The sequence below is a fragment of the Petromyzon marinus genome, chromosome 9, assembly GCF_048934315.1.
Source record: "Petromyzon marinus isolate PM22_M1 ecotype Great Lakes invasive population chromosome 9, UKy_Petmar_22M1.pri1.0, whole genome shotgun sequence".
NCBI classification, from domain to species: Eukaryota; Metazoa; Chordata; class Hyperoartia; order Petromyzontiformes; family Petromyzontidae; genus Petromyzon; species Petromyzon marinus.
Window position 1 is genome coordinate 12,703,485 of NC_133675.1, and position 17,000 is coordinate 12,720,484.

Consider the following 17,000-nt stretch of genomic DNA (forward strand, 5'->3'; position numbering starts at 1 on the left):
CATCACCACCAGCATCACCACCAGCATCCCCACCAGCATCACCACCAGCATCACCACCAGCATCACCACCAGCATCACCACCAACACCACCACCAGCATCACCACCAGCATCACCACCAGCATCCCCACCAGCATCACCACCAGCATCACCACCAGCATCACCACCAGCATCATCACCAGCATCACCACCAGCATCACCACCAGCATCACCACCAGCATCACCACCAACACCACCACCAGCATCACCCCCAGCATCACCACCAGCATCCCCACCAGCATCACCACCAGCATCACCACCAGCATCACCACCAGCATCACCACCAGCATCACCACCAGCATCACCACCAACATCACCACCAGCATCAACACCAACATCATCACCACCAGCATCCCCACCAGCATCACCACCAGCATCCCCACCAGCATCCCCACCAGCATCACCACCAGCATCATCACCAGCATCACCACCAGCATCATCACCAGCATCACCACCAGCATCACCACCAGCATCACCACCAGCATCACCACCAACACCACCACCAGCATCACCACCAGCATCACCACCAGCATCCCCACCAGCATCACCACCAGCATCACCACCAGCATCACCACCAGCATCACCACCAACACCACCACCAGCATCACCACCAGCATCACCACCAGCATCCCCACCAGCATCACCACCAGCATCACCACCAGCATCACCACCAGCATCATCACCAGCATCACCACCAGCATCACCACCAGCATCACCACCAGCATCACCACCAACACCACCACCAGCATCACCACCAGCATCACCACCAGCATCCCCACCAGCATCACCACCAGCATCACCACCAGCATCACCACCAGCATCACCACCAGCATCACCACCAGCATCACCACCAACATCACCACCAGCATCAACACCAACATCATCACCACCAGCATCCCCACCAGCATCACCACCAGCATCCCCACCAGCATCCCCACCAGCATCATCACCAGCATCACCACCAGCATCATCACCAGCATCACCACCAGCATCATCACCAGCATCACCACCAGCATCACCACCAACACCACCACCAGCATCCCCACCAGCATCCCCACCAGCATCACCACCAGCATCACCACCAACACCACCACCAACACCACCACCAGCATCACCACCAGCATCACCACCAGCATCACCACCAACACCACCACCAGCATCACCACCAGCATCACCACCAGCATCCCCACCAGCATCACCACCAGCATCACCACCAACACCACCACCAGCATCCCCACCAGCATCACCACCAGCATCACCACCAGCATCACCACCAGCATCCCCACCAGCATCCCCACCAGCATCACCACCAGCATCACCACCAACATCACCACCAGCATCACCACCAGCATCCCCACCAGCATCCCCACCAGCATCACCACCAACATCACCACCAGCATCACTACCAGCATCACCACCAGCATCCCCACCAGCATCACCACCAGCATCACCACCAACACCACCACCAGCATCACCACCAGCATCACCACCAACACCACCACCAGCATCACCACCAACATCACCACCAACATCACCACCAGCATCCCCACCAGCATCACCACCAGCATCACCACCAACATCACCACCAGCATCACCACCAGCATCCCCACCAGCATCCCCACCAGCATCACCACCAACATCACCACCAGCATCACCACCAACACCACCACCAGCATCATCACCAGCATCACCACCACCAGCATCACCACCAGCATCACTACCAGCATCACCACCAGCATCATCACCAGCATCACCACCACCAGCATCCCCACCAGCATCACCACCAGCATCACCACCAACACCACCACCAGCATCAACACCAGCATCACCACCACCAGCATCACCACCAGCATCACCACCAACACCACCACCAGCATCATCACCAGCATCACCACCACCAGCATCACCACCAGCATCACTACCAGCATCACCACCAGCATCATCACCAGCATCACCACCACCAGCATCACTACCAGCATCATCACCAGCATCACCACCAGCATCATCACCAGCATCACCACCACCAGCATCACCACCAGGATCACCACCAACACCACCACCAGCATCATCACCAGCATCACCACCAGCACCAGCATCACCACCAGCATCACCACCAGCATCCCCACCAGCATCACCACCAGCATCCCCACCAGCATCCCCACCACCAGCATCCCCACCAGCATCACCACCAGCATCACCACCAACACCACCACCAGCATCACCACCAGCATCACCACCAACACCACCACCAGCATCACCACCAACATCACCACCAACATCACCACCAGCATCCCCACCAGCATCACCACCAGCATCACCACCAACATCACCACCAGCATCACCACCAGCATCCCCACCAGCATCCCCACCAGCATCACCACCAACATCACCACCAGCATCACCACCAACACCACCACCAGCATCATCACCAGCATCACCACCACCAGCATCACCACCAGCATCACTACCAGCATCACCACCAGCATCATCACCAGCATCACCACCACCAGCATCCCCACCAGCATCACCACCAGCATCACCACCAACACCACCACCAGCATCAACACCAGCATCACCACCACCAGCATCACCACCAGCATCACCACCAACACCACCACCAGCATCATCACCAGCATCACCACCACCAGCATCACCACCAGCATCACTACCAGCATCACCACCAGCATCATCACCAGCATCACCACCACCAGCATCACTACCAGCATCATCACCAGCATCACCACCAGCATCATCACCAGCATCACCACCACCAGCATCACCACCAGGATCACCACCAACACCACCACCAGCATCATCACCAGCATCACCACCAGCACCAGCATCACCACCAGCATCACTACCAGCATCACCACCAGCATCACCACCAACACCACCACCGGCATCACCACCACCAGCATCCCCACCAGCATCACCACCAGCATCACCACCAACACCACCACCAGCATCACCACCAGCATCACTACCAGCATCACCACCAACACCACCACCAGCATCACCACCAGCATCATCACCACCAGCATCACCACCAACACCACCACCAGCATCATCACCAGCATCACCACCACCAGCATCACTACCAGCATCACTACCAACACCACCACCAGCATCATCACCAGCATCACCACCAGCATCACCACCAACACCACCACCAGCATCATCACCAGCATCACTACCACCAGCATCACCACCAGCATCACCACCAGCATCACTACCAGCACCGCCAGCGCTGCCAATAGTACAACAAGAATCAGAATCAAAAGTGCATTTCCCGAGTAAAGCCCATTAGGCGAAGAAGCTCTTTTTCAAGGGCACTTCAGCCGGTAGACAACCTCCAATCGAGTCTGACTACCACCACCAATACTGGCAGCACCACTAGCACCATTATCACCACGATCACCAACAGCAACATTGTTACCACCAGGGGAATCAGCACCATCACCAATGGCACCACCAGCATCGCCATAACCACCAACACTAATAGAATTGCCAGCATAATTCTACGCCGCCACCACCACCAACACAAGCCACGGTTTTGAAATGAATTAGAAACCCACAGACAACCCAAGTCAAACTAAGTTGCTTAAAACATTCCAATGGAGATCTTTCTGCATAAAACATTTTTTAATGCCATTTCAGGAATTGAGGTACATACCTAACATATCAGTGGTGCAAAGATAATGTATTTATCATACTCTATGCTTAACGTAGAGTTTAATTTCTTTCTTTATTTTTATTGACTGGAATAGACTGTTTACCTGAAAGGCACCTGTGTTTACCCCAATGTAAAATGTTTAAACTAAGCTCAAAACTTTTCAAAGTGCCTCGATGTTCACTCGAGCGATGTTTCGAATCTCTCAAGACATGCCCGCACACCTGGATGACACCCTCACTCTTATCTTACTTCACCTTTGCTGTCCTCAATGGGCATCTGACACCTACAGCACTCCGCCGGCTTATAAATCAGGCGCTATTTCAGCAAAACTAATACTTTAGGGTACATTGAAATGTTAAATTGTTGCGGGGCTGTTTTTTGTTGTTGCAGGAGAAACCAAGCCAAAAAAGAAATACATTGGGATCAGAATGTCTACACTCACATCTCGGTGAGATCACCAGGACTTTTATTATCATACTATTGCTGTCACGTAGTGTGGCGTGTTATTGTATATTTTTACTCGGTGGTGCAGTGTCGCAGTAGTTAGTGGATTGCCCTACTAACTACAGGTGACCCAAATCTGGCCACAGCACCGCCAACACTGGCTCCATCATTGCCAATCAGCGACGAGTGATATCTGATGATCTGATCATTCTTAAAACCATGCGAACCAGCGTGGTGAGGTATGGTCAAACAACCCCTATGACTGACACAACGTGATACCTTCATCCAGCAGTAAACTGACAAAAGCTTCTCAATTATTAATCATACAAAGTCTATCACTTACTGTAATTACAAATGTATGATCGCAATGCATTACATATTGGCATATTATTCGTGTATCTCAGTTGATAGATACATATAAAATCGTTTTAATATCAAGGTGCCTGAGAGCTGAGATCCGAATCTGGATGTCATTTACCCCTGATCAACTCATACCTGTCAACCGATACGGTTTACCCCGTCTTCTTGTACAGGGAAATTGAGTTTTTAGCTCCATACGGCATACAGCCGTTTCAATACGGGCAAAATAAGTTGTCTATTTGTTTGCGTTTCTCCCTTGCGATGAGACTTTGTAGGACGAACGTTGAGATTTATAAGGGCACGGGGTGACCAATGAGGTCTGAATTGGTCTGTAATAAGGTAGGGCACTGATAAGGGGCTGACTGGTACATCAACTGAGTTCTCAAGTATAGCAAGTTGATGGTCTCAGCCAAGTTACCAACGAACGTTACAAAACATATCTCGTCAAATTTGGCTGTGGACTTAATTTGACTAAAACTCAACTCTAACAATCAAATACATCAATCTCATAGCAGTCTGTGGGGAAGCGTGAGCCCTTCTGTGCGAAGGATAACAATGCCACTTGAAGGATACTCCTGGAGAAGTCCTGTGTGAGATCACCCCCGCCGCCGCTGCTGTTCCCTGACATGCACACAGGGTTGAGCCCTGCTCGGTGAGATTTCCAAATGGATTCTGTGCCTCAACACATGCCGTCGAACAGCACAAACGAAATCAATTGGAGGAACAACTTAATGAATGCAGCGCTTTTCCAAAATCCTATTCGATTTGCGAAAAATCCCTACAGCAGTGGGAGAAGTTCAACATACATACATATATCACTCCTCCGCTGTGCACTCATTTCTGTTCGACAAATGTTCTTTTAGACGTTCGGTATACTGCTGCAATTACAGGTTGAGCACCCGGCACAGTCTGGCTATGATTAATCTTCGGTAAGCTTCACAACTTATCGAATTACCTGCTAGTGTCAAAGCAGCGTAGTTGCGCATTCATCTCATCTCCAACCCTAATGCCCACACCTGTGCGGAATTGTTGACAGCAGCGATTTTTAAATCACCGGACCGAACAGATTTGGAATGTTCATGATGTCACGCTTAGCACGAACAAACGCTGCGGGTTAAAACCTCGGCTGCCGTTTAATCCTCCTCGGCTCATCCTGCGCTTATAAAAGTGCAAACATTTCGTGGTGCCGCCATTCTGCACGTGTAAAACGCCACCCATGGGCTTCAAAACAAACTCGAAGAAGAAGAAGAAGAAGAACAACAAGAAGAAGAAGAACAAGAAGAACAAGAAGAAGAAGAAGAAGAGGAAGAAGAAGAAGATGAAGAAGATGAAGAAGAAGATGAAGAAGAAGAGGAAGAAGAAGATGAAGAGGAAGATGAAGAAGAAGATGAAGAAGAAGAAGATGAAGAAGAAGAAGATGAAGAAGAAGAAGATGAAGAAGAAGAAGAAGAACAAGAAGAAGAAGAGGAAGAAGATGAAGAAGAAGAAGAGGAAGAAGAAGATGAAAAGGAAGATGAAGAGGAAGAAGAAGATGAAGAAGAAGATGAAGAAGAAGAAGATGAAGAAGATGATGAAGAAGAAGATGAAGAAGAGGAAGAAGAAGATGAAGACGAAGAAGAAGATGAAGAAGAGGAAGAAGAAGAGGAAGAGGAAGATGAAGAGGAAGAAGAAGATGAAGAAGAAGAAGATGAAGAAGAAGACGAAGAAGAGGAAGAAGAAGAAGATGAAGAAGAGGAAGAAGAAGAGGAAGAAGAAGATGAAGAAGAAGAGGAAGAAGATGATGAAGAGGAAGATGAAGAAGAAGATGAAGAAGAAGATGAAGAAGAAGAAGAAGAGGAAGAAGAAGAGGAAGAAGAGGACAGAGATAAAAGACTGTACAGCTTGCAGTTAGAGCCGTGCGTCAAAGCGTCGCAGCGAGGTTTCAAAACGCGAGCCCCACAAGGGCAGCCAGCAAAGTGTTGGCACCTCATGGGGGGGGGGGGGGGGGCTGGGGCTGCCCTTGCGTCCGGGGGCAGCAGCGTAATAAGTAAAAACAAAGTTGGTTGTTTTCAACAACTGTAAGTGGGCGCGACAAATTGTTGCACCCTGCTCGGCCTGCACACGTGGAGGCCGGCCGTCCTACGGTGGCGGTGGTGGTGGTGGTGCGGTGGCAGTGGTGGTGGTGCTGTGGCAGTGGTGGCGGTGCGGTGGTGGTGGTGGTGGCAGTGGTGGTGGTGGTGGTGGTGCGGTGGCAGTGGTGGCGGTGGTGGTGGTGCCGTGGCAGTGGTGGTGGTGGTGCGGTGGCAGTGGTGGTGGTGGCAGTGGTGGTGGTGGCGCCTTCCAAGTCGACACGTGTGACAGGCTCGACCACGTCGCTGCCAATCCGCCGCCAGTGCACAGTCCTCGAGGCACTGTGCAGGGTGCTTTAAAAAAATGTTAACACTTACATGGGACTATCGTATTTTTTTGAATGGCAAAAGAACGGATAACAAACACACTGTAACGTGATAACAGATGTATGTTAATAGCTTCAGAAAGTCAAAGAGTCTGCACTTGTTCGCCATCATCGTCAACACATGGCCTAGACTCTACTCCAGGAGGTCTCCAGAGCCTGGAGACACATTTCTTGCGGTATTGTTACAAATTCTCGGAAGTGTTAACATTTTTTTGAAGCGCCCTGTTTTATGCGACGCTGTATGAACTTGGCATTGGTTTTGATCTTCGAAAGTTCGTCACAGAATAATAAGGATAATTTTTGTTTTCTGGCAAATGCCAATCCACTGCTGGAAGAATGCTTTGTTGGTCACGTGGGTTGTTTGACCATACTTCATGAGGAGCGGTCGTCTCGTGCTAAGTGCACTGCGCCACAAACCTGGCAACCTGAACTCAATTCCCGCTCGCAACCAATAATCACAGTGGCGAATATTTGAACTGGTACTGGGCCTCCTCTAGGTCGACTCAGCCTTACACGAGTACCTGACGCGGTGTGTAAACATCAGCACCGGGGAGACAAAGGCGGACGGGCCACCAACCCCCGTCGTTGGCCTTAATAGGTGCTTGTTAACAACACTTGCTCCAGCGGTGTGTTCTGGGCTTTGTAAAGGATCCGTATCTTTGACCACAGGTCACACAGGTCACCGTGCGTTGGTGAAGAGGGGGAGAGGGTGTCCAGTGCTCGTTCAGATATCACTCGCCACGGACGTTAGCCGGGGCCGGAAGCGAAAGTCAGGTCACCGGGTTTTGCCGATCACTGCGCCGCCATCGCCGCATCCCATAACGTTTCTTCTTAGTGTATGCAATTAAGCGCCATCGAATGTGCAACGTGATTGCTTCTGTGAGATCGCAAGAGTCATGCAAGTAAGTGTATGCGCAGGGGATCTCAAAAGGGAGTGCAGTCGTCTCAAGTTCAGCTTTTCGTTTTGCTTTTTCATGTTTGCCTCTGTATGTGTGCTGTCTACAGTATGCTGCTTTGTTTTTGCATATTGTGTGTGGTCTGCAACCACTTCCTTGCTGAGTAATCTCTTATTGTTATTATTATTTCAAATACCCCTTTGTTTTGGTACCTCGAGATGTACTGCTAGAGTTTCCACTTCTGAGGTACAAAAAAAGTGGGGCATTGTGGGAAGAAGAGTATTTTCTACTGGAAGAGAGAAAGAACACATGTACATGCTTTGTCTTGAGTGCTGTATAATTACGCAATTGACAAAAACCAGTACACCTAATGTCCTGGGAAGCTTTCAGGATAGGATTTTCTTGGATATCTACCTCAAAAAGAAGATGATCCTGGAAAACCAGAACAGGTGACAACCATATGTATTGCGCGGGAGGCTTGATACAAATGATAGCCGATGATGACGACGATAATGTCCGAATTTATCAGTAATGGCGGGCACCTGTCAGGGAAACGCGCCTCCCTTAGCACAAGCGTGGGCACCAGCTCAAAACGACACGTGTGGAAGCAGAAAGCAGCAGCAGCAGCAGCGGCAGCAGCGGCAGCATCAGCCCCGGAGATTAGGCTAATCCTCGTGGACCTCTCTCACCCAGGCTGATTAAGGAGCTGCGTCGCTACGGGGACATGCCCACTGTCAGCACGGGCGTCTACATCCACGAAGTCATCAGGGACTCGCCCGCTTACGCGTGAGTGATCGGCGGCAGGGGAGGCGACAAGCGGTGGGAGCGTGGCACGTTTTGCACAGCGCACCCTTCTGTCGCCTCTATCACTTCGATTTCCCGCACCTCTTGATTGGCACGGTTGGCTACGTACGGTGTGGAAGAAGTTCAACATACATATACATGTCACTCCACCGTTGTGACGGCCATGTCTCGTGCTCTTGTGAACTTCACTCGTTGATTCCCCGACCCCTGATGAGGACTCGGTTATCTCACCTGTACTGCGTTCAACCACCATACTGCATCTTACCTCGCACTGCTTGACTCTGGATTCCCCTCTCAGAATCTCTTTTCCCACGTTTTTTATAATCTTGTTCAAGTCGAGAAGCATTTTAACACGTCTCTATTGACTACGACTTTGATAGTGCCGTTTCCTCCTGGCCAATGGACGTTTTGGTCCTTTGGGTCTACTCCGGCTCTGTAGCTTCACGCTGAAATTCAGCAGAATGCAAGCGAACTCCCTTCATAACTCTCTTGTCGTTTTTGTTGATATTACCTTGACACGTTTCTCTTTACTCCATTCCCCCCCCCCCCCCCACCAGCGCGGGCATGCGGGACGGCGACGTCATCATCAGCATCAACGGGCAGGAGGTGCGCGACACGCAGAGCGTCACGGACGCGGTGCGGCGCGACGACACGCTCTCCATCGCGGTGCGCCGTGCCTCCGAGGACCACAAGTTCACCGTGCTGCCCATGCCCATGGACTGAGCCACGTGCCGCTGAGCGAGGACGGGGGGGGAGGGGGGGGGTCAGGTTTTCCATGCCCCCCCCCCCCCCCCGCCAGAGTCGGCACAGAGGAGGGGCGCAAATAGCTGAAACCTCTCACCATTTTTTTTGGCCTCGTTTCAGTGGAAACGGTGAGATCGACGCCTAACGACGGGGCGGCGTTGAAATTCACGTTTCCGGTATCTGCTCGGGTTTCTCTGCGTCCGCCCGCGTCAAAAAACGTCGGCCCGGGATCGTCCTCTGGCTGCTCTGTCCAATGCCCGTCTTCCCACCCTCAATCAAACAGCACCGTCGTACGGCTACGTACGGTGCAAAAGAAATCCATGCATACGTGCAACCCTTAGATCCCTCCCGACCACGCAAAACCCGGTTCGACCGTCTTCACTCCGGCAGGGGGATGGCAGTCAGGGCGGCACGCTCGTTTTCTTGGAGGAATCGCCAAGACGTGCACGTGGCTCTGAGTTGCGTGACCAATTTTTTTGTTCGAGTTGTGCGGTTGGTGGAGTTTGGCATCGCGGTTCAATGTTGATTCGTCTGTGCCTCACGTTTTGTGCTGATTCAACAAGCCCTCTTCTCCCCTCGTTATCCTTCCACCGCCATCCCATCCCTCTGGCCATTTGAGCGGATTTTTTTCTAAGAAGAGACGACCCTCAACTATGCACACAGCTATGCACCGCACACGTGTACGAATACAGAAGCACGTGCACAGGTGCACACGTGGAAAAAAAAAACGCACCCACAACACGCCAATTTTCACGATTTTGTTTCCATCTGAGACCTTTGCACAAATTATTGGAATATTTAGCTTGTGTGTTTCTAGAAAGGCAGACTACGTGATACTTTGCTACAGGCCAACCATGCACCCTTCTGTGCGTGTTTGCAAGGAGTTGTTTCAAACGACAAACTTGCCTTGTAGTTTTGACCATACAATCGCATTATCCAGCTACCAGAGCAAATATTTTGCATTTTTCACAGCGTAAGAACTATTATACACACTCAGTTCTTTGCATTTACTTTTAATATTGTTTTTTTTTTAAACAAACCCGATTGTTTTTGCATTCATTATTGAGTGTCAGACGATAAACCGTTAACCACTGGTGACTTGTAGGTAGTTGCACATTTACTTTGACGTGTATGCAATAGTAATACAAATCTTTATAAGCTAATGAGTAAAACTAAGCCTGAAAACCCTTTAGGATCGTAAATTTACACCTTTGAGCTCCAAAGGGCTTCTGAAAATTAAAAAAGTGCCTAACATTTGTGATTTATTGAAGCTGTTTCCAAAAGCAACCCAGAAGCACTGTGTAAACATTGCTGTGTATTTCCCTTATCGAGGGGCTCAAGCTTATATTTGTAGGGAAATTAAAATCTGCGAAATGATGAGCTTTATCGATCACAAGAGAAGAAAAGTGCAGTCTGGAAAATCACAAGTTTTAAAGAAGATGCCAAAATTTGACCAAAGCACACATCTGCTATGCGTTATATAAAATCCATTCAGCTTTTCCTGAAAAAGTGCATTGTGGTCTTCTTGTCTTACTTAGATCACTGCTCCACAGTCATCTATCACTGAATCACTGCTGCTGTCATTTGGTCACATTTTTAAAAATGTATTTTGGTGGTAATCCAAGACTAAGGGACCACAATGTACTTTTTCAAGTAAAGCTGTTTGTTATTTCTCATAATGCACAAAAGCCGTGTGCTTTTTACATATTTGTAGGGAGCGAAATAGGAGTGGGGTGTTGTGGAATTATTGATGTAGGTGCCGCACAAGATATGCATGTGAAAATTAAACTCTGGCAAGCACTGTGCAATACCCATGTCGTATGGGCTGCTCAATGTACTCTATTAGCATCTGTGAAATACCATCTGTAGGTGCTACAATAATGCATTTGCTGTATAGAGTCTGAGAACAGGGTCTTTATGAGCAAGGAGAAAGAAAAACACTTGAATCAATCAAATATGATGAACACAAAGTATGCTGTTTCCCTGCCAGTGCTTTGTGATTGAGTTTGGTTTATGTTTACCAATAAGTTCGGAAAGATTATTTTGGACATGCGTGAGTCTCTTTCCCTTCACCCGCTCTTTTCCTGTCAATCACGATGGGACTCGGTTATGCGTCTTGAAACGATGTTTGATCGACTTCTGGATGATTGTTCTTGCAGTCCATTGGAATTTTGCCTAAGCTCTTCTTAGCATTATAAAAACAATGGTTGTCCCAGGAAAACGTTGATGGTGGTGGTAGAGGTATGAATCATGAAGTGGACTGGCTGGATGGTTGCTGAGGTTCCATAACAATCAATATGTTCAGTTTCTGATCAATGCCTCACAGGCAACGAGCAGAATTAGGCCACCAAGATGGGATTAGACATGTCGTGCTTTTGGCCCTGATGGAGACAGCCTCCCCATGCCGCTCATATAAATGTATTTTTACACTGATTTTTTATATACTTGCAGTTCAGTGTTTTAATCCTAGAAATGTGCACAAATTCAGTTTAGATGATTATTTTTATTGCATTAAATAAGCACAATTTTGCTTCGTGTTTTCCACGCTAAGGAAATACGGTATATGTCAAAGTATTGTGCTCTCTAAAAAGAAAAAAAGTACAAAAGAAACGAAAACAATAAAAATGTAAGAAAAATACTTGTTTTTTTTTTTAAACACACATTTAGGAGTTAAACACGTACAAGTTGCTGAAGCGTTGTTGTTTTTTTCTATTGTTTTTTTTGCATAATTTTGTAAATAGTTACCGTTAAACATTTCAAATGTACATGACCCTGTATGGAAGCGTGCAAGAGCCCTTGTACAGAAAGGCCGATAATGCAGGCGCCGCAGACTTTGTTTTTTTAGAGTTAATGAACAAACCGAGCCGCGAGCCCAGCTGAATCAAGCATCGTTGTCGGCCACATGTGTGACTTCTAAGCTGTGGTGGGCATGTGGAACCCACGGCAATTGGATCGATCGGAGCGTAGCAAATGCGCTTTTGCTTTTAGTTTACTTGTAACAATTTAACACCCAATTTGCCCGGATGTTTTGGAATGCCAGATGCAGCGGACGGCTCGCGCTGTCGAGTGATGTGTTTCAATGGACCAGTAACAAAGGCTGAAGTTGGGGGGTGGGGAGTACCGAATGCCCCCTCGTGCGAGTGAAAGAACTGGCAATAGTTGTTTAATTCCCCTGCCGTTAATGTCTTGTGTTTGCATTCGCTTTTGTTCCGCGTGACTCCCATGCAATGCCAGGGGTAAACTAAAGTGCAAACGATTGTTATCAGGTCTCTCCGGCTTATTGTCATTTGGGCCACATTTAATGAATGCCACCTAGCCGTCGCTCACTGATCGCGTGATTCCGATGCGCTGCGAGACAGGTGCGAGGTGTCAGCTGAAGCCGGGACAAGCCATAAAACTCGCGGGATCTCCTTTTTATACCCCCTGTGCGGCAGTGACCACTTGTAAACAAAACGAGAAGCTGAGCAATAAAGTGCAAAAATGTCACCGAAATGCGTCGAATTATTCGTGTGGGCAAAAAAAATTGCGTGTGACAAACTTGTACGCCTTTCACAAGGCACACGTTTGCTGGAGTTGTGTTCTTCGCCTGTTTGTGGATTCATGCCCCAGCTTCTTAGTCGTCTACTCCACGTCAATCGTCCACGTGAAAGTTGGTTTGATGCCATGGAAAGAAGCATGTGGTTTGTGCTCGTTTTTTCTCTCTCCCTCCAACCCTCAGTAGCCACACTGTACTTTCCTGCTCCTGTATTGCATGCCTTCTACCCTGCAAGGGGAATGTTCATGAGGAAAGCGAGTATGCTGGGTAATGTCAAGCACGATCTAAATTCTGGACCGGGAAGCGCATTCTTAGAGGTATACTCGAATAAATGATCTTACAGTACTCGATTTAATCGCATCAGTGTGGCCACGAAGCATGAATTTTGTTTAACTTTGTTTCCAAGGGAAATGGCAACATTTTTATAAAACATGACAATAATTTTCTATTTAGTTAAATCAAGTACAATACAAGCAAAGTTAACTCATTTTCAAACCACAGAAGAGGCGAGCCACTTATTGGGAACACAAGGTTATATTATAGACAGGGATATACACCTAAAGACATTGATATACACCTAAAGACAGGGATATACACCTGATATAAGGAAACCTGTAGCTACAGTGAGGGAAAAAAGTATTTGATCCCCTGCTGATTGTGTACGTTTGCCCACTGACAAAGAGACGATCAGTCTATAATTTTAATGGTCGGTTTATTTGAACAGTGAGAGACAGCATAACAACAAAAAAATCCAGAAAAACGCATGTCAAAAATGTTATAAATTGATTTGCATTTTAATGAGGGAAATAAGTATTTGACCCCTCTGCAAAACATGACTTAGTACTTGGTGGCAAAACCCTTGTTGGCAATCACAGAGGTCAGACGTTTCTTGTAGTTGACCACCAGGTTTCCATACATCTCAGGAGGGATTTTGTCCCACTCCTCTTTGCAGATTTTCTCCAAGTCATTAAGGTTTCGAGGCTGACGTTTGGCAACTCGAACCTTCAGCTCCCTCCACAGATTTTCTATGGGATTAAGGTCTGGAGACTGGCTAGGCCACTCCAGGACCTTAATGTGCTTCTTCTTGAGCCACTCCTTTGTTGCCTTGGCCGTGTGTTTTGGGTCATTGTCATGCTGGAATTTTCAATGCCCTGGCTGAGGGAAGGAGGTTCTCACCCAAGATTTGACGGTACATGGCCCCGTCCATCGTCCATTTTATGCGGTGAAGTTGTCCTGTCCCCTTAGCAGAAAAACACCCCCAAAGCATGTTTCCACCTCCATGTTTGACGGTGGGGGTGGTGTTATTGGGGTCACAGGCAGCATTCCTCCTCCAAACACGGCGAGTTGAGTTGATGCCAAAGAGCTCCATTTTGGTCTCATCTGACCACAACACTTTCACCCAGTTGTCCTCTGAATCATTAAGATGTTCATTGGCAAGCTTCAGACGGGCATGTATATGTGCTTTCTTGAGCAGGGGGACCTTGCGGGCGCTGCAGGATTTCAGTCCTTCACGGAGTAGTGTGTTATCAATTGTTTTCTTGGTGACTATGGTCCCAGCTGCCTTGAGATCATTGACAAGATCCTCCCGTGTAGTTCTGGGCTGATTCCTCACCGTTCTCATGATCATTGCAACTCCACGAGGTGAGATATTGCATGGAGCCCCAGGCCGAGGGAGATTAACAGTTATTTTGTGTTTCTTCCATTTGCGAAAAATCGCACCAACTGTTGTCACCTTCTCACCAAGCTGCTTGGCAATGGTCTTGTAGCCCATTCCAGCCTTGTGTAGGTCTACAATCTTGTCCCTGACATCCTTGGAGAGCTCTTTGGTCTTGACCATGGTGGAGAGTTTGGAATCTGATTGATTGATTGCTTCTGTGGACAGGTGTCTTTTATACAGGTAACAAGCTGCGATTAGGAGCACTCCCTTTAAGAGTGTGCTCCCAATCTCAGCTCGTTACCTGTATAAAAGACACCTGGGAGCCAGAAATCTTTCAGATTGAGTGGGGGTCAAATACTTATTACCCTCATTAAAATGCAAATCAATTTATAACATTTTTGACATGCGTTTTTCTGGATTTTTTGTTGTTGTTATTCTGTCTCTCACTGTTCAAATAAACCTACCATTAAAATTATAGACTGATCATTTCTTCGTCAGTGGGCAAACGTACAAAATCAGCAGGGGACCAAACACTTTTTTCCCTCACTGTAAATCACATTTTTAAAAGTAAATCTTTATCTCACTCAAAGAAGCACCCGGTAATTTAATATTCCGACAGATCATTTTAATAGTTATTTTATGAAGTCATCTCATATGCTTGAGATATCTTAGGGGAAATAATACAATGCTCCCGCTTGTCATTCAGCGTATTGAAGACTTTCACTGTGTTCATACATTTGAAACACTGGACCATTCATTCAACATGCATTGGTATTTTGACCCATCGTTAGTTGGCATTTGCGTACAGATGCCCTCACTATAAAGAGCACCCTCCACAAAAAAACATCCGACATTCACAGAGCTCTCGAAAGACGTCCAGTGGCGATTTCGTTCCAGAGCCCTTTGTGTTTCCGTGCTGCAGGGGCTCATTCTAACGTCATACAACACAAGCGTGGGTTTAAGTAGCGTCTCAAGGCACTGGACAGAAACAGCGTGCATACTTATTTTGTTTTTACATAGACGCATGCAGCTGGTCAAAAGCATATAAAAAATATTTAATTGTTGAGAGTACTTTAAGTAACACCAATATGCGCATTTTTGATTTATATTTGGCTTTTGGAGTACAAAAAAAGGCCCGAGTGTAAGTTGACTACCAGAGCTCGGTAGAGAGAATAGGCTTCCCCTGGGTGGCATGGGTGTTTCTTCTTATTTGCTCACAGCTGCTATCCCAGACGTGATGCACTTAAGCTGTTTTGCTTGAGATGTCAGAAAGCCACAGAAACTTCCTCTGGAAAAAATATATATTTAACCTATTTGCTTTAACGCACGAAGGCCATAGGATGAAACCAAACCAGTCCCCCACGGCCTTCCACCACCCTGTAACAATGGTTAACAACAAAACCAATATAAGCCAATTTACTCCAGTCAGTTATAATCTACAAAACGGAGGAGTTGCAATCACTGGCGAAACGTCGTTTGGGGCGCTTGCGATTTCCAGCCACTGTCTGGGGTCGTTCATCTCCTGTTTGGGGCAGTTTTTTTTTTAAAAGTGTCCATTGAAGTTATGAGTCACAAGTTCAAAACCCCACGACAGCCTGTATTCACGTCAATGGATATTTCACGTGAACAATACATTCAATTCAGTCTTCGCTTCATCAAATAAAGATCATGCGCAAGACTCTTGGTGTCACATATTTAGTCAAAGGTGGGTTTCGTGCGATTCTGTGGTTCACCGGGCGTAATTTTTCCCGTCTGCGTGTGATCACAAGCCCTGCCCAGTGGCGCAAGGTAGCCACTCCTGCCTGGCACGTGTCTCCCTGGGAAACCCATTAAAATTGTTGCTGGAACCGCGCACGACCGTGATTCCCACGGCACTCTCTGCGAATGTATGTCATTGTTTGAAAGGTCCCCTGCCAAATCAAACACCCATTATTCGACAGACAATGCAGACCGATGCAGTGCTTCTTTTTTTCTTTGTGTATTTTCTAAACACAAGCGGTGCTAATTTGTCAGCAAGTTGTACATAGGTTAAACAACTATTAATTTATATTCACGTATTTATAACTTTACTATATGATTTACCCATTAAAGCCTCACTGAGACTCAAGGTTATTCTCCCCGGAGGATCCTGCGTGAGGATGTTTGACCGGCTCCACAATTAGTGTTTGGCACGTGGGGGTGGAAATCTGAGTACACGGAGAAACACGGAATGGACCCACGTGGACGAGGGGATGACACTCCACGCGGCTTCCTCCAGGTCATCCTGAAGCCGAATGTCTACACGCACGTGGTAAGCCCCGGTGGTGTACCCATGCAAACGGTAAACAAGCTCAAACCTGCTTAGCTGTTGAGCCCAGAAAATATCGGAGTGCATTTCGGGTGATTTGTAGGAATTCGCTGAACGACGGAGTCCCAT

At 47.8% G+C, this 17,000-nt stretch overlaps 1 protein-coding gene across 1 annotated transcript in view; it reads left to right on the forward strand.

The window, feature by feature from the left end:
• The window catches only part of LOC116940498 (serine protease HTRA3-like), a 50,899-nt gene extending 38,021 nt beyond the window's left edge, over positions 1–12,878 (forward strand). The window contains exons 13-15 of the mRNA XM_032950402.2: positions 4,101–4,158; positions 8,538–8,630; positions 9,206–12,878. Coding sequence (XP_032806293.1) covers positions 4,101–4,158; positions 8,538–8,630; positions 9,206–9,371 — 317 coding nt within the window. The 3' untranslated portion in view covers positions 9,372–12,878. The remainder of the gene's footprint in view (positions 1–4,100; positions 4,159–8,537; positions 8,631–9,205) is intronic.
• The last annotated feature ends 4,122 nt before the right edge of the window (positions 12,879–17,000 follow it).